At 45.5% G+C, this 24,267-nt stretch overlaps 1 protein-coding gene across 3 annotated transcripts; it reads right to left on the minus strand.

Moving 5' to 3' along the window:
• Positions 1–3,839: 3,839 nt before the first annotated feature.
• bcorl1 (BCL6 corepressor-like 1) lies at positions 3,840–22,690 on the minus strand. Of its 3 annotated transcripts, none has more exons than XM_062394042.1 (12): positions 22,560–22,690; positions 15,790–15,872; positions 13,117–15,687; positions 12,712–12,844; positions 11,955–12,434; positions 9,850–10,037; positions 9,316–9,588; positions 9,054–9,220; positions 8,556–8,701; positions 7,846–7,923; positions 6,264–6,435; positions 3,840–5,530 (listed from the first exon to the last, which is right to left on the minus strand). In XM_062394042.1, the coding sequence occupies exons 2-12, from the start codon at positions 15,793–15,795 to the stop codon at positions 5,155–5,157; spliced, it is 4,590 nt and encodes a 1,529-aa protein (XP_062250026.1). In that variant the 5' UTR covers positions 15,796–15,872; positions 22,560–22,690; the 3' UTR covers positions 3,840–5,154. The 3 variants fall into 3 exon arrangements, with proteins under 3 accessions (XP_062250026.1, XP_062250024.1, XP_062250025.1); XM_062394040.1 differs by lacking the exon at positions 22,560–22,690 and adding an exon at positions 19,103–19,414; XM_062394041.1 differs by lacking the exon at positions 22,560–22,690 and adding an exon at positions 19,103–19,413 and having other exon boundaries at positions 12,712–12,841.
• Between the last annotated feature and the right edge of the window lie 1,577 nt (positions 22,691–24,267).

A 24,267-nucleotide genomic window follows, 5' to 3' on the forward strand; every position in this document is an offset into this window, starting at 1 on the left:
AAAAGAAGGATCATTTTTATTTTTGGTGTTTGGTTAAATGAGAGACTACACATCCCTCTCACTCACACATAACTTCATTTAATGTACCGTGTGTGTATCATGTCCTTTTGTTCTATTGTCTCTGTCCCTCTTTTCAATGTGTGTCTCCACACAGGAACAATGCAAATCTCTCTGGCCGTGCTTCCTCTTTCCATGTCAGTCAGTCAGTAGGTCGTGTGCAGACTTGCCCTCGTTTTAAACCAATCACAGCCCATTGGCCCACAACAGGAGTCCAATGAGCGGTGGGGCTCGACAGGGGCTTGGAGAAGTGGGCGGAGGATCCCAGAGCTAAACTCCATGTATGATGTAATAAAAGCTGGATTTACAGGACAGTCAGAATTTCCCAAAACTCCCCACAACCCTGAGACATGTGATCATATCTCTGGGAAACAGATCGAACCACATAAAGAGTACGAAAACACTGAACACGTAAAGCTTCAATTTCACTCTTTTTAAAAAGTATTAAGACTAAAATCTTTGTGTGCAACAAGTGTGTAATAAACCCTTCTGTGCATGTACGTGCCACAGGCTCATACCTGCAGCGGCAACATGTAATCACAGCTCAGGAGATAAAGACCAGACACAGCAGCGAGCGGCTGAACTGGAGTAACCTCATGGGGCCTGCACAGGCTGCACAGTGGTTTGGACCATCTGTGCCATGGGGCCCCGCGCAGGGCGACTACTGGCGTGTCACATCACAGGACAATAAAACATCTCTACACGTCACCGACACGCAGCGGCATCACACAGAGGGACCATGTGCTCCCAGGAAAATGTCTGATTACCGTGGAACCAACTGACTAACACCGGTTTCTATCAGCTTATCATTGATTTAGGTTCAGAACAGTGGATGCACTTTTTTTATTGCATTTTAACAACTACAAACTAAATACGAGATTAAAAAACAAGATAGGCTTCAGCTGAATGTGGTTTGTAGCCACTTTTATTATTGTTGTCACATGCGCAGTCATTGTAAGGGGTAACATTGCTATATTTGTTTAATTATTATGCCGGGTGCATATATCATTTTTCCGGGTTGTAGTCACTGAGGTCAGAATGTCCCAACCCCAGCAGCTGCCCTGCATGCTCAACAGAAGTCACAACATGTCTCACATGATGCCAGCTCCTGGTATTTGGCCCAGTTCCGTCTCCAGCAGCGACGTCAGAACAGGAGAGATGCAGTTAAAACACTGACAACAAACTGAAGAGCCTGTAAACTGAGGAGCTGACTGGAGCCTCGGAGGTGCAGAGGGAATAACATGTCTCAAACGAGGGAGAAGAACAGTCTCTCCTGCCTGTGGCTCCGGGTTGGTATCAGGGTATGGTGGTGGAGCATGTGTCCATCTGGAAGAACCAGAGGAATCATGGTGCCTCTGACTATAGGGTCAGTTTTGGACGATACCTCAGGCCGACTGAGAACTTCACTTTCAAACCACCAAAGGCCATCCACCCAGTCTGATCAATACATTAGCATCACATCCAGTCTCCTTCTTAATGGTGTGGATTTCACCACCACAGAATAACCAAGCACATGCTCGAGCTTCTAAAGATTGTTTTTAATGGTTGAGGAGAAGCAGACAGATGAAAAGGAAAACTGAACATTGTTGCCGCAGGAACACTGAAGAGTCACTTTATGTCATATGGCAGGAAACAGTGGGTGAAACCACAGCTCTTGTATTGTGAGATCTGTGAGTTCAAACAAACTCTTGACAACAAAAGATCCAGATCCCGAGCAAAGAGCTGGAGCTCGGTCGTATCTGCGTGTTTCCCACGTTTGGTCCGCTCCATCACATCTTAATGACGTTTTCAATGCTGATTTGGGAACGTGAGAAAAATTATGGGACTGACTAATAATGTGACTCATATCCTGATGAAGGGAGATATGATCAGTCAAAGTCACAGAGTGTTTCTGAAAATGGTTACAAATGTGTCAGCTCATTTCCCAGACACATGATTTTCCAGTTCCACAAATCCACATGACAAATTTGGATCTGTAACCGTGTGGCCCAATAGTTTGAGGATTCCCCACATCACGAGGCCTCTGTAGTTTAATGCAGTTTGACTCTGTGTGTGTGTGTATTCCACTGAAGCAAAACAATCATCTCATGTGACGTGAAAGAGTCGAAGTCATCAGCAACGTTTCATGCTCAGTGAGATCAGATGAAGAAACGTTCAGTCCTGGTTCCCTCTAGTGGATGAAATCAAACCATCAAACTGACAGTTTCCTGCCTAACTGAGCTGCTGTTGTATTTAGTCATTTAATAATAATTTGTATTATGATGGTTAATGTTTCTTTTTGAGTAGTTCAAGCTGCTTCCGCAATAGAAATTAAACTTTTGAATTCAAACAAAAGCCCCATCAACTCAGTGTGATCGAGATTAGAGACAGGTCACTGAGGTCAAAACACTCAAGTTGATTTTTTCGTAAAAAGACCTTGTTCAATAACTATATATATATGTGTTTTCTTCATAATTAAGTGCATGGTTAAACTGTAAAATATCAAAACTCAAATATTAATAACACATTTTATTTGTATGGCGCTTTTCAAGAAACCCAGACACAGTTAGATCGTTGTCCTGCTGCTGACATTTAGTGAAGTCCATTTTTGCCTCTAGTTCCATCCATTGTTCGATTAATCACAAAAACCAAGAGACAATTGTTCCCACCCAATGATTAACAGTTGTAACGATGCTGTGCTCTTCTGCTTTTTTTTGTCTCAAAACACCTTTGTGACTTCAGAGAAACTCAACTACAGTCGATTCCTAATCATCAGAGATGTTTTCTGTGCAGACTTTAGATGCAGTTTCCTGTAACAAGGTTGAATGTTGGGTTTCCATTTCCACGCCGACAGTGATGGAGCTGCTGCAGAGGAGCAGTGCACCATCGCTCCTGTGTCAGCGGAACCCTCCTGCAGCTCCTGTGCTCTCACTCGGTTCTCGGTTCTTTCCACGTCTCGTCTCGACTTTCCACAGTTCCCCCTGATCTGTGATTTCTTAATGAGATTTCAGGCAGTGTAAATTTAAACCTGGAAGCACCAGGAATTATATTTATAGCCTCCCCTGCTCTGTCGGCTTTAATCAGCTTCACCTCAGTCGGTTGCTAAATGGAGCCAGAGGTCGCTGAACGTAACCACGAGGATTATTAAGGAATAAGAAAACCTATCAGCACTGGAAATGTCACAAGAAGATCATTCATTCTGGTCTCACATGTCCCAAAGAGATAATGAGGTTGGACATCAGTGTTAGACATGTAGGGGCCTCAGATTTGTATACATATGCCATAATAACAATTTTAATTTTATGCTTTAAATACATGTTCTATCATCTGCTTACTTTAGTTGATCTATTTCACTCAGAAAATCCACAAACATGAGCAGTTAACTCAAACGTTTGCACACAAGTACATTTATTCTGTACATATTGACCAAGATGTCTGTTTGAATAAGATATATATTGAGTTTTACTTTTCGCAACTATGATTATCATTGTGGCAGATTAAGCTTTATTCAATATCTTGAGGGTGGGGACAGATTGGAGGAGAGCAGAGGGGATGATGGGAAACTGGAGGCCTCATGACTTTACATATGAGCCCTGAACTACGGCACCATGGCGAAGCCGATTTATAGTATTTGTTTATCATCCTTCTGATTCAGAAGTGTTAAAAATACAGTGAAATACTTCATGAATATACCTATTCGCAAAAATTCGGCCAGAGAGATATTCTGGAAAAACGTGTGAGGAAGCTTTACACCATGAACACTTGAATTCATTATGGTAAACGGACAGAACAAAGAGATTAAACTGATTCACAATCATGCTTTATTCTTGTTGATTTCTTATAAAAGAATCAAATAAAAGTATTTCAGTCTCGCCGTGTCCTGCTGCTCTTTAACTAAACTATACTTTTCTTTACACCGTAAGTCTCTTCATCTTAAATATCTTTTTATTAGTTTGTGACTTCAAACCAAAAACTTCATTGATTGTCAACACAAAATCTATCATAGCACCAGTACAATAAAACTGTACTCCTGCGGTTTTGAAATACTGTTTTTGAACCAGGGAGGAAAATCTCAGAATAAAGGGATCCTAATAAGTACATTTTCAAAATGAAGCACCAACCATACAAAGCAACTTTTTTTTTTTTTTTCATAGATAAGCTTGTCAGATACACAAGAGGTCAAATATATTAATGACTATTAAATAAAGCACAACAAACAGTGTAGAGAAAATACTGCAACACAAAGCACTCTAGGATCAACAGCACGTGGGGACGTGGGAGGCGGACGTGGCTGCAGATACGGGGGCGTGTCAGCTCCTTGGATCCAACGCTTCCTCTGAGAGATCCACAGGATTCTGTTTCAGTTCAGGAGAGAGTGGAGAACACTACATCTGTTTCTGTCCGGCTCTGGAAACAAACTTAATCTCAAAAGGTCCTGGGACAGTTGACCCAGGTTTCCTCAGTGAAATGTGGAGGAAAGATGAAGCAACCTCTTAGGTCCATCCAGTGACGATATCTGGAGCGTGATGAAGTCGAAAAAGAAGAAAGAAAGAAAATGGAAAGCATGGCTGTAATTGATGATTATGTGCCGTGGTCGCTCCTCTGCAGGTCTCCAGGTCTCACAGGTCGACAGATGTCCGTTCCTCCCTGACTCGAGAGTCTGAGCTTTAAACAAGAGTTCATCAAGATCAAAGTCTCCCATCAAAAAAATATCGCTTTCCCCTCAGGAACAAACTCAGAACAAAAAGTGAAACGTAATTCGGTCCTTGCCACAAAAATCTGTTTTTATAATCAAATGAGTTTTTCCCCTGATGGCAAGATATACATATACACTACCATGTACATACATTATCCATAAAAAACGGTTTGCTCAATAGTTCTCATTTATTCAAATATACCTATAGATAGGAACCTGAAAGCTGCTTTCCTGCACAGACCACTCCTGTGTGGTGCTCTCTTAGTCACCTTCTGTCTGAGGTCAAAGGTTATCGGTGGAGTGTCGAGCTGTTGCCGTAGCTGGAATTCAAATCACTGACGCTCGCTACAATGGACGGAAAGGTTTCCTCTGAGCTGCTGCCTGCACAAAGTACTTGATGGAGAAGTGCGATGCAGCGGAGGCTACCGGCTGTGAGGCTTCCCTGTGTTTGTCAGTGTCTTTTCCTCCTCTTCCTCCTCCTCCTCTTCGTCATCTTCTTGCAGGATGTGAATGGAAGAGCCCAGTAGTCTCTGGATTTCCGGGACACAGCGCACCAGTTCAACTAGTCCTTCCTCCTCCTCCTCCTCCTCCTCCTTCTCCTCCTTGTCTTCCTCATCTTTGTTCTTGCCTCTGTAGGGTGAAGCCAAAGCCGAGCTCACCTGGCTGACCGACACCTGTTTCCAGAGCTCGGCTCGCGGCAAAGTCACCACCTCCAGGTGAGGGTAACGCGCCCGGAAGATCCGCGCAGACATCTTCAGGCGCTTCAGGACGTCTGTCAGGAGGAACCAGTTGCAAAAGCTGCGTGAGAGAGAAATGACAACATAAGGTTATTGGGGGAGAGAACCAAAACAGAAAAGATTTGGTGAAACATTAACAGAGTTAAATACTACGGCCCAATACTGTTTGTTTGTGTAAAAGTCTGGGAATCTTTGGGTACCATGACATGTATCTATCTAATTTCTTTATTCTAACTCAAAGAAAATCAAAGAACATGTGTGCTCCTGCATATTCTATTAAAACCAAGCAGATGCTTTCTGTCTCCTAAACATCCTGAAAAATCTTGTTTGTCGATCTGAGCTGCGGTTTTTTGTTTAACAGTGTTACTGTTGTTTTTATGATTCTTGTGTAAACTACATAACCACAACAAACTCCATGAAAAGTAATGTAGGCAGCAAAAACAATGTTGTACAATACAGGTAATGCAAAGCACAGATGAGTCAGTGCGATCAGTATCTACTCTCATCTTCAATAACTTAAAATTGGTCCCATATCTGAAAACATTGTGATATTACATCAAAACTGAGAATACAAAAATGTATATGGGGAGTGTCACAGCATCATGCTAAATGTAAACAGTCTTAACTCCAGTTAAAAATATCAGACTCACTTTAACACAATTCATAAAGTTATCAGGTTCCAAAAATCAGCAATTACTGCACGACTGGACGCAGATGTTGATTGGAATCTTATTAAATTAACTTGTTATAAGGAATTGGTTTGAATTGATTGTACTAACGATGACTGGACTCACCCCTGTGTCAGTGACACCTGGACGTGAAAGCAGGGAAGCAGCGGCTCAGACGAGAACTCGAACAGGAGACAGTCTCTGTCCGAGTCGTGCTCGGTCTTCACTGGCAGATTCTCCTCCAGCTCCTGGTTCTGCTCCGACAGCAGGAAGTCCCAACATGGCTCCTTGTCCGTCTCTGTGGAGAGAAACTCTGAGGTGAGGAGAGATGGAGCGGACACACGGCTGCGCTGCTGTGATGCTCATGGAAAGGACGCCCCCTAGTGGACTTTAAAGTCACACCAACTATAATGAAGCCTCCGTGATTCTGGCGATGCTGATCAGTTATGGAAAACAAACTCTGAGTTGAAGTTAAGTGCATCCTACGCAGAGACATAAAACAAGACACATATTCTGCGTCTCATTAACTTGTGGAAGTTATTTTTCATTCAAGAAAAAAGTGATAGACCTTTAAGTGCAGAAGAAGCGTTAACTGTAAAACCTGCAAACACTCGACATGAGAGGAAATAGATTTTCTTTCATGACTTAATGTACTTTGGTGGAGATTTGTTCTTCTTTTCTACTTTAGGTTAAATATTTAGGTGTAACTTTAATATTTTAGTAGTTCAAGAAGTTTTGACAAAGAATAAAAGATTATTTGTCCTAAATTTTTCTAGTTGTAATTAAAAACATTGAACCTTTTGATTCTACACCATATTAACCTCCTCTCTATAGCTGCTTTCAAACAGAAAACTGCAGAACCTCTGTATTTTCTCCGGAGGAGGTGCATGTGTGAAAGAAAATGTCAGAGGGAGACCCTCCGCAGTTTCTACAGAGTTTCTCCGCCTGGCCTCCAGGTATAAAATCTATAGAAAGTCAGGGGAATTCTATGTGAGGAAACAGCGGGGGATCCCCCAGTGGATTCACTCCACTGGGGGATTGGAGTGGGGATTGTTGTGACAGGCACATGTGACAGGGGCAAAAATTAGAAAAAAAAGAAAAAAAGATAACAAATATCTCCCAGTGAAAAAGCCGTGAGAAGCACATTCAAGAAACCGACAAAGACAATTTGTGACTTTAAGAGCTGAAGAAGGTGATCGGGTGTGTAAACATGATCACGATGAATACGTCACTTCCTGCCTCTGTCTGCTCCACCCGGCTGCTCCACCTCTCACCAGAATAACGTGGAGGATTTGTTGCTGTTGTAAACGTGTGTGTGTGTGTGCAGAGAACCTCCAGCTGTGTTGTGGATGTGTTAAGTCAAAGTTTGAGTAAAGTCCGGAGAACTCGGTCCAGACTTTACCTGAACTTTGCCTTTCATGTCTGAAAACAGTGAACGTCTCCTTCTCTTCCTCCACTCAGATGGAATCTTGCTTTTCTTCCCCTGGTTCCCTGTGGCTGTTGCAAGAGGCAAACCGAGCCCAAGCCCAGCCTTCAAACTAACTTCTCCGACAAGCCTCAACTCGTCGGGCTCACTGACGGTTGAGGAATGAGCTAACAACCGCCTTTCAAACACCACATTTAAATATTCAAACAGAGATTTTGATTGACAAAGACAAACAGAGAGACAATCAGATCAGATAAATTAACATGTGTGAAGGTTTCTTACCAAACAGTGAGCTGCTGTAGAAATCCCAGAGTAAACTGGAGTCCTGTTCAGTTCGACCTTCAAGTTCTGTGAAATATTCTGGAAAAGAAACAGTCTTGTATTAAACGCTGACCCAAGTTAAGTATGCATGTTTTTACTGATACTGAATTCATGATCGTCATAATCCTAATGCTTGTGTATCTTTCAGAGCCAAGAAGAAATTCATGATGAGAAAAGTGAGAAGACGTATGTGAAAGTAACAAATCAGATTGTTTTTCAAAGAGATAAAAACATAAAGAAGGATGTTGGAAACAATGAAACAGCCACACAATGTGACTTGAGCTGTAGATGTGAAGTCATTCAAGCCTCATGAAGGTGAGCTCCACCTTTTACTCTGCTGTCGTCTCAAATCGTTAATGTCAAGTTCAACGTGGATGGAAGATTTTACGACTCACTGTTGTTAATGTGTTGTGATGGGAATGTTCACAGTTTATTTATGTGTTGAGACACTGCCTGAATTGTGATAATGAAACAATTCAAGAAGCTTTGTCCCAGCCTGTTGTGAACAGTGTCTTAAGTGACTGCTGATGATGGGAGGAATGACTTTAGTGTGTTTTAACTTAAATACCCTAATGAGGAGGGGGAATGTTTCAATTTATCCAAAGATAAGTTCCAATGATTACGTCACATTACATCCAATGATGGAAAAAAGAGGAAAATAATAGTTGTACCTGTGAGGAAAGTCTTCATGCCGAGACTATGTGCCAGTTTGACTGGTGTGTGTCCAGAGTAGGTGGCCAGAGTCGGGTCTGCTCCGTGGTTTAGAAGCAACCAGACTATTGGAAGGTTGTCACTCGCAACTGCATCATGAAGAGGCCTAGTGGAAGGAACAACGAGACATGAACATACAGCCTCCCACTGAGGATGTGAGTATTCATAATTTTTTGTGCTAAACAACTACTCTATAACCCCCAAAGAAAAAGGAAGGAATTTAGATATTAAAATAAATGAACAACCTCTGTTTCAGACAGAAAACGCAACAGGAACCAAACAGACCTGGGTATTTGATCTTTGATAATTTCTGATGTTAATAAATATAAAATATATAAGGATATTAAACGTACATTGTTTACAAATAACCAATGGCTCTCTTAACATGTATACATTATTTTATAAATCTATCTATTTATCACAACCATAACGCTGAATCATGCATCCTGTGATCTCACCGTGTTCCGTCCTGGGCGCTGCAGTTCACGTCGGCTCCATGTCTCAGCAGGATCTGGACTATCTGAGTCCAGCCTCTGGAGGACGCCTCATGCAGAGCTGTGTAACCAGCGTTGTCGCGGCGATTCACCTCCCTGATGTCCTTCTCCAGACAGTACTGAACCACATCCTGCGGACAGAGGAAGGACACGCGGACAGTGTCATAAGTCTCGAAGACGTACAGTGGCTACTGGAGATAAATGTTTTAAAAAAGTGGGATTTTACCTGATAGCCCAAGCGAGCGGCGCGTTGCAGCAAAGTCTCCCCAGCGTTTTTATTGACGATAAGTCGTCGAACCTCTGGAGGAATCACTCTCTTGGGAGGAGACTCTGAACCACTGCTTCTTCCTGATGAGGCTTTCTTATTGGATGGCGATGCTGGCAAAGTTTTGGGAGTGGGAGGGGGGCTTTCCGTCCTTTTTACATCAACACCACGATCACCCAGGGCGAGTGAGGCACCTCGCTTGCCCAAGCTGCTGCGTTTGGTCTTAATCTTAATCTGAAATAATGATTCATTGATTAGGACACGGTGAAGTAGAAGCTCTTGTGATGCTGGGATATGGCAACAGGTTCCACTTGTCAAAGACCTGTGCTGTAACAAAGAAGCTGCCATTACATATGTGACACAAATGGCATATGTCTAGCCACAGGGGGGCACTGTAAGCTTATATATACGTGGTACACCCTGTCATACATCAATCAACACTGTATGAGTTCTAATGAACTGTTATCCATCAGGAAGCATCAGCAGGTGACTTACCTTCGGCTCTTCGTTGTCACCTAAATGCTTGCTTTTGAACTTTCTCTTCCCTGCAGGTTTATCGCTGCGCTCCGGAGACACCTCGCCCTCGTGGTAGCGGACCGATCCTGAGCGGGTGAAGGAGGATTTACGTGGAGGAGGCTCCGGGCTGCAGTCAGTGGGACTCGGACACTGATCCCCTTGTGGATCTGTGATGACAAAACATTATAGGAGTTTGTGCCGAAGTGGCATCAGACGGTACTTCCTGCACCAATCATCGTCATCTAAGAACATGGAAACTCTCTTGATATACACCGCATTTGTCATACAGTGTTTCTCATTCATCACCTACACTGTGACAGCCTGCTTTAGTCCAATCTGTCCTACCACAGCGTCATATTGAACTTATGAGATCTCTAAATTTGAGTTTAGTATCATTACTTCATTGTAGAGTCACTCTCTTCCATATGATGACTCATTTGTCATTGTTATTCGGACTGGCCATCAGCAGCACAAGGAGAAATCCCACCACGGGTCATTAAATTATCAATAAAGTTATTACTGTCCACGATAGACAGACAGGCCTCATCATAATACCAGTTCTTTCCTCTGGCAACGGGCATTCAGTTCTCAGCGAGCGGGTCGACCTCGGTCTGACAGCTGCCTCCTCTGTGTACGTGTGACTTGGATCTGAGAGTTTAATGCATGTATGTTCACTTCATGTTCACTGCATACTCTGTAACTCAGCCTGTTATCATACGCTTATGTATGTATATGTATACTCTAGTTTCAAAGGGTCTAACAATGTTCTTTTAAACCCTTTCCAATGTAATTTTATGAAGATGTATATGCTCATAAAAAAAATGTGTTAGTGTCTATTTAATTACAGAGGCTACGCTTTCGTTTTGACTAACCGAAAGTCTGAACTGATATTTTTATGAACACACTCTGGGCCCAGAAATCCCTAATGATCCGAGGCTTATGCAAATTATATAATTATTAAAAATATCAATCAATTTTGTTTTGATATTTATCTAATCAAACATTCAGGCATTTTAGGCCACACAAACTGTGAGCATCTGAGCTTTTAAGCTTAGTCATCTTTGGTCTGATTTAAAAAAGTAATAATGTTTGAACGTGTACACAAACCTGGTAAATGGGTCAATGCGTTATTTCTAGTTCCGAAGACTCAGTGACACCAAATATCATGTGGCTTAAGTTGATTAAATCAGGAAATTATTAATTTCTTAAGGAAATAGTTAGTCAACAGACTTGAACAGGGCTGCAGCTTTTGCCAGTACAGACCCATTCATTAGATAATTTTTCCAAGAATGAATAATCACTAAGTCTATTAAAAGTCAGAAATTATGAGAAATGCCCATCATGAGGCAGCAGAGCCAAATGTTTTGTCACTTAGTCTGGTCAGCGGCCAAAGGAGGATTAGTATATAACAGTTATAGAGGAGAACAACTCAGGCTTATTTGTGAAACTGTTACAAGCTAATGCTACCAACTGTGTGTTTAAAGGATTATAACCATTATTTTGTCATTACGAAATGCAGTAATTTTTAATATAACTAATCAGCTTTTCTTTTTTTACAATGAACAGATTGAACGTTGTCTCTAAAATGACAGAATTCATGAAGAACATCCACCACCTGCTGTTCAGTCCCAGTCTGAGCAGCAGTCCAAAACTCGTCATGTTTATTTTAAAGTTATTTGAAACAAGAGATATTTCTTACCAGATAACTCAAACCACTGATCAATTAACTAAATAGCTGCAAGTAAATAATAATTGTGTTTTCCTGAAGAGCTGTTTAATGGTGACGTTGGCTCTGTAACGATTTGCAAAAACATACACATCACCCATTTAATAATCAATAATTAAACCAACTTATCATTGAGGCTCTAATTAAACTTTTGTGACAATTAGTTGCTCAATTACATTTTTATTTCAGCCCTGCATCGTTCAAAGATAAAAATAAGAATCCATGTTGAAATGTTATGATTCGCACTATAATTTTGTAAATACTTTTCATCTGTTACCAACAGACTTGATGAAAACTTGGGCCAGAAACAATTCATTAAATCTTTACTGATCTTTGGAGAGAAACTGAGAGGCCGTACCTGCTGGAGTTCCACTATCCCGCCTCAGGGAGTCAGATTCCTCAGGGTGATCTCCATCTTCCATCTTGTCTTTCTCAGTGATGTAGTCTCCAGTCTGATACTTTGTGCTCCGACATCGCCGGCGTTTCTTATGAGCAGGGGTGTAGCCCTCTGCACTACATGACTTGACCTTGCCCTGATGCACTCGCTCCGGCAGCGGGTTCGAGCGGGGCCTTCCTCTCGGACGGCGGACGGGTTGAGCAGGAGTCACAGGGGGTGATGGGGAAGTTGGAGGTGGAAGAGGCATCGGTGGGGGTGGGGGTGGAGGGGAAGGTGTCGCAAAGCCCCAGAGGTCGAGTCGAGCCTCATCGGCTCGCCGTCTTCCTCTCCTCAGTCTCGGGAAGGAGCTCTCTGTAACGTCGGTGTCCTTCCGGGAAATGGTGGAGCTTTTGAGAGAGACTGGAGTCTCCACACTAGGAGGACTGCTGCCACTATCTGTAACTGATTAAATCACAGTGGATTGTTTCACTCACACCAGTGTTTATGCGTAGAATCATGAGAGAGACATGAAAAACAGGCCTTTCAGAGACTGTGAGACATTTTCTAACTGCTAAATACACGTCGGGCTGCAGGCTGTTATCTCCAGAGCTAAAACTCTGAGAAGGTAGAGTTATCAAACACAAGCTTAATGATCTGCGGGAAATAACAGACATTGTTGCTGCTGCTGTGAGATTTTTCAGAGCCTTAAATGTCACGATAACAAAAACAAAGACTGTACCTGTTTTTTTCGGGGTTGGTTGCTCAAGCTTGCTGGGACTGGTCTTGTCCTTTGGAATCGACCCTTTACTCTGTGGGGAAAGTTCTCTCGCCGATAGACTCTGCTCCAACACAGGTGCAGGTTGTTTCTTCTGCTGAAATACACAGGAGACTGGGTGAGTGTGCTGTATTGGACACTATTGATCAGAGAGCTTTCATGAGATGGAGCATCTGACAGACTCAAAATAAACACTCATTACATACATCATTTTTTGTGGATTAATGTTATTAAAAGGGATCGCTGTATGGCAGATTCAACAGCTAAGGGCTTTAAAAGGTGATTGCTACCTTAATTATTTTTCCTACAATTCTATCAAAGGGAGATTGTGAGAAATGAAGGCAGATATTAAACATATAGATACTTCACCTTCTTTGCGCTGGGCACTTTGGTCGGAGTATTTTCTGCGTCTTGCTTCTTCTTTCCTGCCGCCTTCTTCGACGGCAGCTCTGTGGGCGACTTCTCCTTCACTGGTTTCTTAGGACTCGTCTTCTTTTGCTTGATGGCAGAAGCTTTTGCTTTGGCTGGCGACTCCTCTTTGGTTCCATTTGTTTTTTTCTCAAACTTGTCGCATCCCCTCGCAAACTGGCCTGTAAGAATAGATGCCACCATGCCCTCCAATTTGTCTCTGGGAGCTCTGTCTTCTGCCCCACTTTCTTTCTTCACTGTCTCCCCTTCTAACACCTGGGCTAGTTTGCTCTCCATCCTGTTCTTGTTTGTTGATGCCTTGCTCCCGAAGAGAGGAGACTGGCCAGCAGGCTTTGAAGAGCCTTTCTTCATTTGTAGTCCCGTCTGTTCCCCTTGACTGGTGCGTAACTCTGTATTATTCTCCAGAGGCTCAGTGGCGTTCGCCTTCTCGTGTCTTTTCATTGTGTGAGTTAAATCCTCTGGAGATGGTACACCCGGCCATTTATCCACAGACCAGTAAGGTGGGAATTTAGCCTGTGTATCTTGACTCCCCGCGATTGGTTTGAGAACATCAGCTTTTCTGGATGCAACAGGTGAAGCTTGAGTATTAGCCTCAGCGCTCAGAGCTGTCGTTTCCAGCGCTTGCTGCTTCACGATGGACGTGAGGTTCGACAGCGGAGACTTCATTCTCTCCCTCTTCTCCTCCTCCTGACTAGACGGGCTGTGATGACCGCTCTGCAACCTGGATCCCTCGGTACCTGTGCTGCCCTTTGTCTTTGTGGATCCGTGGGTGATTTTTCTCTGAGCAGAGGAGGCTTTAGGATGATGAGACGGCTGCTGCCAGGCTGGACTGACAACAGTGGTCGAGCATGGCACTGCTGTTTTGCCCGGTGCAGACTTCTGGGCGTTGGCAGAGCTTGACAGGGTAGTCGTTAGGGCTGCTTTAGACGGACAGTTCTTAGTTATGGTTGTGCTGGTGTTTTTAACATGCTTGGCGCTGTGAGCATGCTGGTTGCCCTTCATCAGACTGGATGGCTTCTTTCCTCCTGAGGCCAGATGTTCTCCTTGGTCTATTATAGATATAAACTCCTGCTTCGCAAAACTCTGACAGTCATCCGCAAAAGTCCCCTTTCCGTCTTTGCCCCGCAGAGTAGAAGCCAGTATGGGGCTTGCCACACCAACATAAGTCCCAGGGATGTTTTTGATGGGGTCTTGTGCAGATCCCTTACCCCAGGTTGGTTTGGACTCTGGGACCTGGTGATTCTGAGGCCTATTTATTTGCTTTTGATGGGACCCATTTCTGTGGGTATTGGGTAGGATAGGGTATTGCACGGCAGAGCTGTAAGTTGAAGGATGAGTCCTCTTTGAGTTCAGAAAATCTCGCTGATTTGACTCAGTGCTATGAGGCTCCATCAGAGAAACTGGAGGGTCATTTATGCATTTTGGACGTTTGGATTTCGCGGACAAATCAAGAGGCACATCTCTTGACTCAATGGAACAAGCTGTGTGGTCCTCTGACGCGGAGGGAAGTGCGGTTTTAAGAGAGCCCATCGTCGTCTTGTCTATGCTGTTGCCTTTCTCCACATGGTTCAGAAGTCTGCTTTGAGAGGTGATGCTGGCAAGTGCAGAGCCACAGCAAATGGCAGCAGTGGGAGATAGCGTGTAGTGGGTGGGTGCTGCAGAGGTTAATGACGGGTGCTGCAACGGTAGTGCAATAGCTGGTGAGGCTACCACTGAGGCTAAGGATTTATGCTCTCCTGCAGATTTGGTGTTCTTACTCGATGAATGGTTGGATTTAAGTTTTGAGGTTGATGTGCCTGCTTTTTTATCTTTAGCTGGTGACCGGCCCACAGAGAACTGGTAGGGATAGGTCCGAATGAGCGACGTCCCTCCGACACCTGAACTTTGAGGCTGAATTCCTTTCTGAAACTGATTGGCTGTGGCTTCTCTCAGCGCTGCAATCTGACCCAATGCTGGTGGAAGAGTGATTTTACAAAGTGGCGAGGCGAAATTAGTGGAAGGAAGAAAGGCAACAGGCTGGGCTGGTTTAAACATGGCGGAGCACTGAAACCCAGGGGAAACACTTTGCACCGATTGTGTTTGCGGGTGTGACTTCTTACTGGATGTCAGATTGCTGTGACAGGGGGTGAGTGAGTCCTCCCGGCCGACTTTCACTCCACTTGACCACTGAGAAGTAGGGAAAACGGCCGCAGCGTCAGCCTTGAGTTTAGGGGCCTCTGCCCTTTTGTCTGCTCTCTTCTCTGAGCCTGACACTGGCGCATTGTTGGGCTGCTGAGGTGAAGAAAGCTCCGGGCTGTGGTTGTAATTGATAGTGTCCAGGCAGGCTTTCGCTGTCTTACAGTCTGTTGCTGGAGTGGTCTTGTTTTGCTGACTGAGGGTAACATCTCCTCTAAACTCAGAGGGTAACGTCTGGGGGGGATTTCCCACCATAGTAGTGGACGCTTTACTTGGAGCACTGATCTCTCTGCTCACCGTGCCTCCATCCACTACATTCATTAGTGTAGGATCCACCTGAGCAATAAAAGAAGTTAATTAGGCCAGTGTCAATTAGATAAGAGGACCGAATGCTGTAATCTAGCAAACTAACTGCAAAAATGATAATAAATCAATTACCTGCATAGGTGTTTTTTTAACACAACATGCCTTGGGGGTAGCTGAGTCAGTCGGGCGAGTTTTTCTCAAAATTCTGTAATACGCTGCAAAACAAAAGAGAAAAAGAACACATAATGTAATCACTGTTAGTGCTGTTGTCGTTTCAATTATAGAGAAGACATTTATTTAAGCCCTCGTGAAGGAATAAGCCGTGTCCTATGCAACAGTAATTGGTTCAGGGTAACCTACATTGGGTAATTGAAAACTTCCTGTCTTTGAGACACGCAGGCAGATTTGCGACAATTTCCTCGGAGCACTGATGTGATATGGGTTAACAGAGAGAAGTGTGATGGACTTAGGAACGTGTTTGTTCTGTTAGTTTTATTTTGCTTCACACAGGAAAGGGACACATTCAAACTAGCTGTGTTCAAAATCCATAATGTGAAACGTCTTTACTAAAAATGAGATATTCAATAGATGAAATGAGACCTAATGCATCATGGAGGCATCATGAGTCAACGAGCTGGGGTAGAAACATGTGAATTTCTGTCGTTTATTGAAACCATTTCTTTCACAGTCTAAATCCTCTTCAAACATTCCTGCCACGACAGATCCACTCTGATTTCTCTTTGTAGAAATCACACACTCTAACATATGATACAAGATAATAAAAATAACTGTATAAAACAGATCGGTGATATAAGTTATTTTTTGTCGAGTAGGGATTAATCTGCTTTCAAAGATATTTTAACGTCCCCTCCTGGCGGCTTTTAGGAAACAAGAATACACTGCTTTCAACGATTATGAGTCTGATATGACCAAAGAGATCAAGTCACTAGTTAAGAATTGATGACACCACATGCACCTTGTCCCATTAATATGCTAATATTGTTCATTTCAAGTGTTGGACGCAAGCTGCCTCTCACTTCAATGAGAAGCCCATAAATTTTCTATTTAAGTGCATTGGAGGCGACATGTTTCCACATCACATAAGTTGCACGTTTGACCGTGATTGGCTCCAAGTAGTGTTGATGTCACAAATCATGCTGGTGCATGAATGTCTCAGACTTATGAAGTGAAAAAAGAAACAGTGAAACTTTCCCTTTCAGCAGATTAATGAGAAAACAGAGTTCTGGTGCCAAACTCTGCACATACATTATTCTGCACAGTGAAGGTCAAACTTTCAAATCAAGGAACAATAAGCCGATCACGTTTTTGAGTGGAGGGGGAATTTAAATGGCTTCAATAACTTTAATGCAGGTTTACTGTCGCTGAACTATGCCACGGGAAAAAATTAGCAAAGAGATAATAAATTAATACGAGATCGGTCTCTGTATCAGCAGATTCTCGATGTTAGAGTGTCAGGATTAAAAACACAACTGGAGCATCCTTAGCTTTGAATCAGCCCTGTGATTTCTCAATGAGAAACGCTTGCAGCAGACTTCAGACCGAAGCTCGTGCTTCAGGGGCCCTCGACCGCCTGGGACCCGGGTCTGATAGGCTCATTCAGTAACCCATCCATGACACAATCAACCATGATCGCTCAAATCATCTTTTTTACGAGTGAGTGGCAGCTTCAATAATAGAAACCTGAACACTCTCGTGAAAAGTGGGTGACTGACAGCGAGCAAAGATTTTGTTACTTGCTTATACAATTAAGGATTATCTATCAGTGGACAGATAACAATTCATGAGCACATCCACCTCTGTTACATGCAGGTTTAATATTGGGGGGGGTCATATAATGTTAAGTGCTCATCATTCTTATCTCAAATTAGACACGAATCCCCACACATTACTTGTGAAACTCAAACAAAGGGCTTCTTCACCACAGCGGAATGAAAACCTCAATGGAAACCGTGTAATGACTGACATCAGTTTGATGCCATGTGAAAACAAACATTTGCATCACTCTCATACACACGGGGCACAGCAGCGGAGTATGTGAGCAAGAGGTGAGCGCAGGGTGAGCGTATGCAAGGAAATGAGACGAAAGGGGAAGAGCCGAGGCACAAAATCTATATCGGAGCTTTGATGGGGGGAATGAAATCACGTTTCAGCCTCAACGGAGACGATGCACATGATGACTGACACACCGATCTGTGCTGGTATCTGCGAGTGTGGACTGGAGGGGGTGGGGGGGGGGGGTGCATTCATCACCGTGTACAACAGTTCTTTCAGCCATAGTTTGTCTTTGTGCTACGATCTGCTCCAGAACAACATGTGAATTCATCCTCCGCTCTGCGTGGTGTAGGCCGGTGGATGTGTATGTGTGCAGCGGCAGCAGCGGAACAAAGTGGAGCCCGATGAAAGAGCAAACGACCCCCCCTCCGGGTCTGATCTCCGTCTATCCAGCACAACAGACACACGTCCCAATGTCAAATCTGAGAAGTGCACGGTGAACCCAAATTGTGCTTGGACATCGGGACACTCGCGAAAGACAACACGTCTCTCCCCGGTGCACAGCATCAGCACGGAGAAACTCTGGATAGCTCCGGGTGCTCCGTGGAGATGGCGGCGTGTGGCACCCAGGTGATCCCGTCCCTCCACGGGCAAACGCGGCCACAAGGCCGGGTACAGGCTCCGTCTAATCCTCGAATAAAAACCACGGAGGTGTTGGGGGTTGATTTGAAGTGTGTCGCGGTGAATGGCAGATGTTTGAAGGGGGTTCTCCCACCGAGAGGCTGCGTCCGCGGAGTCCCGAGTGTCACCTCTCCACCGCCGGATGAGGTGAGTCAACACGGGTTCAAACTAACTCCGGACCACGGCTGTCCCGGTTCATCTGCCTTCCCCGACAAGTCACATCTACTCCGCCTGGTTTAACATACACACAATACTGGGTGTGAACCAATGGAGCAACGAGTTTCCCCACAAACATGGAGAAAGTAGCCATGCTGGACAACCACACCGCGGGGAGGGCGACAACTTATTGCTTGTGCTGCCGGGGCGGCCGCGACAAAGAGGGCGAAACACTGACCACCATCACCGCGGGTCCAGGCTCCCAGCTCCCAGCCTCCCTGCGCAGCGGAGTGTCCGCGGATCCCTCGCGTGGCTCCCGGTGGTTTGGACATGTTGAGGCGGGCACTGTTATTTATCCCCGGCCGACCTGACGTAAAGTGCTCGCCCGTGTCCGGCCCCTTTCGGACGGACTGAAACACTTCGGCGTTGGACGGCATTCACGGAACCCCCTCGCCGCCACCACCGACCCGCCGAGCCTCTCCGCCTCCCCACCTCCCGCTCCCCTGGACGACCCTCTCCTCTCCCTCTCTGGGAATTACTGAATAATCTGCCGGCGAGGTGAAAATAAAAGATGTCTCATGACACAAACACTTACGGAGCCGCTCGTCCAGATGGCATGTTGGAAACGACAATGCAGCCGCGACTCGGTTACGGCCGAGTCCACCCTCTTCGCCTCCGCCGATCTCGACGGTTCTCAAAAGTCCAGGAGGGGGAGAAAGGGAGGAGGAGGGGAGGGCATGGAGGGGGGGGGGGTCGCCAAGACAGTCCGTTCCGTATCTCCGGTCTCCCAGTCTGCTGGGAGAGCGAGCGAGGGGCAGGAGGGTGCACGGGGCCAGCATGGGAGATGTAGTGCTCGGGTATCCACGCCCAGGATTACACGCTAGAGAGGCTGGGAGGGGGGAGGACTGCAGGTACCGGCATGCAACGCGGGCCTCCAGCCGCTCAAGGGGAATTGGGGATCGCGACCAAAAAAAAAGAAGAGTGTAACGGTGCGCTAAACTGATAACAGAGGGGTGGTGTGGGCAAAGGAGGAAGGAGCTGCAGCGGGGTTTATGAAGCAAGGAAGGCTGCGAGTGTCACACAGCCCGGGGTTGTGCGCCGGTGTCAGGCGGGGCAGCTCGCAGTCAGCACCCGTGGGTGATGGTCGCTCAACGGGATGTCTGAGAGACAGAGACCCGGAGGAGGAAGAGAGATGTTATGGGTCCGCTGCAGGGAAGTTAACACGAGGAAGTCCGGGTGTGTGAGGGATTGAGCTCAGCCTGCGGAGGGCTGCGGACACACGGAGCTGCTTCCAGTAGATGGAGGGAAACACTACAAAACCTTGACTGGGGGATTTTTGTGCAGGATTTTCCAAACTGGCAACGATGTTATCTTTAAATAAGTTAGTGATCTGTGCAGATGCCATCGGTTTAACTTCACTGACTTCCCATGAGGCTCACAGGCCCCATGCATGCACTGACCTCCATCACTTCATTGACATTCAAACACATTCGCTTACAAGGTGACAACAAGCAGCCTGAACATCCCCCCCTCTGTTTCCTCTGGCTGATACTAAATGGACGCACACGTATTTGTACATGCCCCTGCAAACCTGAAGCGATTTTATAGGAATCTGTAAATTCTGGATCATTATCTAAGCCCTCAAATTGTTATTGTCCTTCACAAAAATACTACGGCCCACAATTTGTCCAAAATAGATGAAATGAGACAATTTGTGTAGACACATGACATCCCTTCTCCTTCGGATTTCATGATTCATGATTGACAACCACATCCCAACTGCACCATGTGATCCCTTTTCACCATTTCCTGGGTTTGGCCTGCACAGAGTTTTGACAGCATGAGGGGCAAAAAGAGAGAAACTCACTCACTCTGCACTAGATGTTAAGTTCAACACCATTCGCTATAGTGTTAGTGCAGTGTGTCAAAATCACATTTCCTGGTCAGTTCAGATTTGAACTGAACTCATACTGATGGGTTTCTAAAGACAAGATGACTGAATTTCAGTTGTAACCCATAGTCCTGGGGCAGACTTACCACACATTAAGACAAGGTGAGCCACTCAGGGACGAAAGCGTTCAGCCTATATAAAAGACAATAATCCATGTTCTACATCTGCATTTAACGCAACTGAAGACAGACAGGCTACTTTATAAAGCCACAACACAAAGAGCCAAGGGAAAGAAACAAGTCTCAATGATGTACAGAGGAACCTCCGCTGAGGTCAAACCATGTTCATATTATGTCTGAATAAAACCTTTTACTTCTAACTTTTCCCTCCATCTTCACTTTGAATAGATTCCCAGTCTTTTCCTTCATTGCCTGGCTGTCACAGGGAGAGAGGAGCAGAGGACAGTTGAGGTGCAACAGCTCATGTGTGTAGTTTTGAGGGGAATGACAACACATCTGCAATGTCCAGTCAGACCCAGGCGAACCGATAAAAGTTTTACCACACCAGTCCTCTTGGCACAGGATGCTCCCCCCAAAGACAAACAACCTCAGGATCCCGAGCTCCCCTGCTCCATAATCACACTGTGGCTCTGTAGTTAAGCAGCATGCAGGTTACTCTGCTGTAATTAGGCCACTTGTCCTACCTGGATCCAGAGAGCGGTGCGGGCCTGCTGTTTACACCGGGTATCCAGCGCTTTCGGGCCAACACATTTCCTACTTTTCTCAACACTTGTGGTGCTGAGGAAATAACCGTCCGCACGCAGCGAGGCAGACGAAGCCGTGTGCCCGAGAAGAGTTTGTTTACCACCGGGGGCTCGATCCAGGTCGATCCTCCTCACCAGCGAGGCGGTGCGGAGGGGCAGCGAGCCCCGTCCATCCAGCCGAGAGCAGCTCGGGCACAAACTACTTCGCCGCTTCGCTCTCGGGGAGTGGATCGGCGTGCGAGAGCCTCCGACGTGCCCTTCGCCGTTCGCGCAGTAATGGCTGCGTGCGAGCGGGGAAATCGTTGACAGATGGCCAAACGTGAAATGTGGGGAAGCCGAGGGAGAAACGCCGATCAAGTTCACACGCAGCGCAGGACGCGGAGGATCCGTGTCCGCACGAAGCAGGAGTCTCGAGAAGTCGGCGACTGACACATCGCATTGTGTCTGAGCCGGGGGTAACCCGGGGACCTCGGCGATCCCGGTAGTGACCGGCTGCTCGGGGTCTTCGCCGATCTGATACGAGTTTGCTCCACATCGCACCACTGAAGCTGTGGGGGGTTTAAATAACTTGTTATGCTTTCAATCATACATTAGTCGAGCAGGGATGCGGTATTCGACACATGCACTCAGATGAATGCGATAGCTCACATGGAGGCACACTGTTTATTTCGAAGGCCTGCCCCCCCCCCTGAAGTATGTCGTCCTTAAAGTGGGCACATACATGGTCCATCTATCTGCGAGCCACACTGGAGATTATCGACCCTATTTAGGCCGCCATGGTTTCCGGCGGCGAAAGGATGTCCCGTCTAAGTTGGTGGTTCACCTGGTCACTGCTGGGGGAGGACGGCGGAGTGGGAACCGAGCGCATTATCCTTCCATCTTGGCAGAAGTGATGAATTATTCTCCAACAAATCCGCAGGCAGGATGGCAGCCCTGCCGCGGGAGCAGTCCGGTGTCTGTGTGTGTGTGTGGTGTGGAGGGGGGGGGGGGGGGGGGGGGGCGGCTCTGTATTTGCCAGGTTAACGCGATGCTCCGTGCGGATGGTTTCAAAAGGGGGAAATGCATCACTTGCATGCTGTGGCGACCGTGTCCGCGTTCACACCGCATCCACAGCCGCCACAGCGTGGACAGAGGACCCGCACAGGCTGTGTCATCTCCGCGCACAACTTGGCTACATGTGACACGAGCCGACATGATAATGCCGCGGGAGAGCGGAGCGAGACGTGCACCGCGAGTCCTGCGAGACACCGACCGCTGGAAAAATACCAATAATCCAGGTCAAAGTTTGGCAGAGTTTTCGCTCGCCCTCGATCGCGTTGTGCAATGCCCCCTTTAATGCCCCCTGCTCGCCCGTAACGCCTTTGTTATTAGTAATCGCGTGGTATTGCACCGTCTTACCTTGCGCTCCGAGCCCGTCTCCGGCCACACAGCGCCCGCACACAGCGCAACAAGCTATTGTTGTCTGCTCGCAGGTTTCCGCGAGGGGCCGGGGATGTGATTTTGAAGTAGAATGAATTCACTGTGCAATCTTGGCTTGTCCTCGCGATCTTCCCTTATTGCCAGTTTTCGGTCTGCAGCAGCTGGAGATGAGAATCGCGCACCCTGGGTCCTAGCGCCGGATTGAAGCCCTACAGGTGAATAACAAAGCAGAGCCGTGCTCGGTGGGCTGGAGGCTGTCACTGAGGCAGGTTCACACGAAGAGTCCCACACTCCACCGGAGACCAACACATGCTGCCTGCACTACACTTAAAGGTTCAGTGTGTAGCATTTAGGTGAAAGGGATCTATTGGCAGAAATGGAATTTAAAATAATCCTAGTGATGTTTTCACTGGTGTGTTTCGTCTAAATTGTGCGAATTGTAGTTTTCTTTACCCTAGAAAGGGCCCTTTACATTTAAATACTTTATATTTTACATCGGGAGCAGGTCCTCTCCAAGGAGGCTGCCATGTTTTTTACAGTAGCCCAGACTGGACAAACTAAACACCTTTTGAGTTTTTATGACAACGAAAGGCTACCAAATGTTTTCTTTCGTGTTTGGAAGGGAAGGGTGGGATGAGTGGTATTCAGTGCAACATGCAACCTCACCACAAGAGGTCACTAAATTCCACACACTGAACCTTTAAACGTGTGTCGAATAAATGGAAGTGTATTCAAGTCCAATAACATTGGCCACATATTACTTCAAAGGGATAGTTCAGTGATTTAAATTCACTCACGTACCACTATGCTGATGGAGGGGTGGGTGAAGTGTTTGAATCCACAAAACGCTTTAGGAGTTTCAGTGGTAAAGAGCATTGTGGCCAAATCCAACACAATATAAGTAAAGGGTGACCACTTCTTTAATTTGAATAAACAACAGCAAAATAACGTAAAATGCCTCCGTTCTGCTCCTGTTGTGTCATCCAACTGTCAATAAGCTCAGACATTCAAATTCCACTTGAAACTGTGTCTTTTACACCATGTCTACGCTCTGTTATCCTAGACATGGTGAAATATGTTGTACATGACGTTTTGAGTGGAATTTGAATGTTGAGGATTACGGACACTTGGATGACACCACAGGAGCAGCATGGAGACATTTTATGTTTTTCTTACGTTTGAAGAATCGGTAACCATTTATTTCAATTGTAATTGATTTGGCTACAACGCTGTTTACCCCTGAAACTAAGGGACTAAAGTGAATTTTTTCTGTGAACTATCCCTTTAACTATATATTCACGCTAAATATGATCATTTAAACACTGTTTAAAATCCACAAACTACAACCTTTAGTCTTCCATTACATCCTCTATAAACAACTTATCACAGCCTTTTTCTGAATTCCCCAAAACGCGTTTAAGTTCCGTGTTCTGCTATTGGTAGGTAAAGCCAACTGGTTCATTAAAGCTGAACATAGGCAACGATTAGATCTGTGTTTCATATTTTATGGCTGCATTACTGATTGGAGCTGCCAAGTATATCAAAGGGGCCCAATAGGTCAGGGCCAACAGAGCCACAGCATCTATTTAAGCAGTCAAAATTATAAAAGTATAGATCTCATCTCTGAATGTGATTATCTTTATACCTAACCATGGTAATGACCAGCCTTTGCTAATTCTCAAGCAGT

This window comes from Platichthys flesus, chromosome 8 (genome assembly GCF_949316205.1).
Source record: "Platichthys flesus chromosome 8, fPlaFle2.1, whole genome shotgun sequence".
Classification (NCBI taxonomy): domain Eukaryota; kingdom Metazoa; phylum Chordata; class Actinopteri; order Pleuronectiformes; family Pleuronectidae; genus Platichthys; species Platichthys flesus.

Bases quoted from the DNA above. Each gene is read 5' to 3' on its own strand.
- bcorl1 (XM_062394040.1), bottom strand. From the start codon at position 19,346: ATGCTGGCCCCGTGCACCCTCCTGCCCCTCGCTCGCTCTCCCAGCAGA. The intron at 15,688-15,789 runs GTAATTGATTTA...TTTATTGCTCAG, and splicing joins TTAAAAAAACACCTATGCAG to GTGGATCCTACACTAATGAA. The intron at 12,845-13,116 runs GTGAAGTATCTA...TGTGTATTTCAG, and splicing joins AAGTGCCCAGCGCAAAGAAG to CAGAAGAAACAACCTGCACC.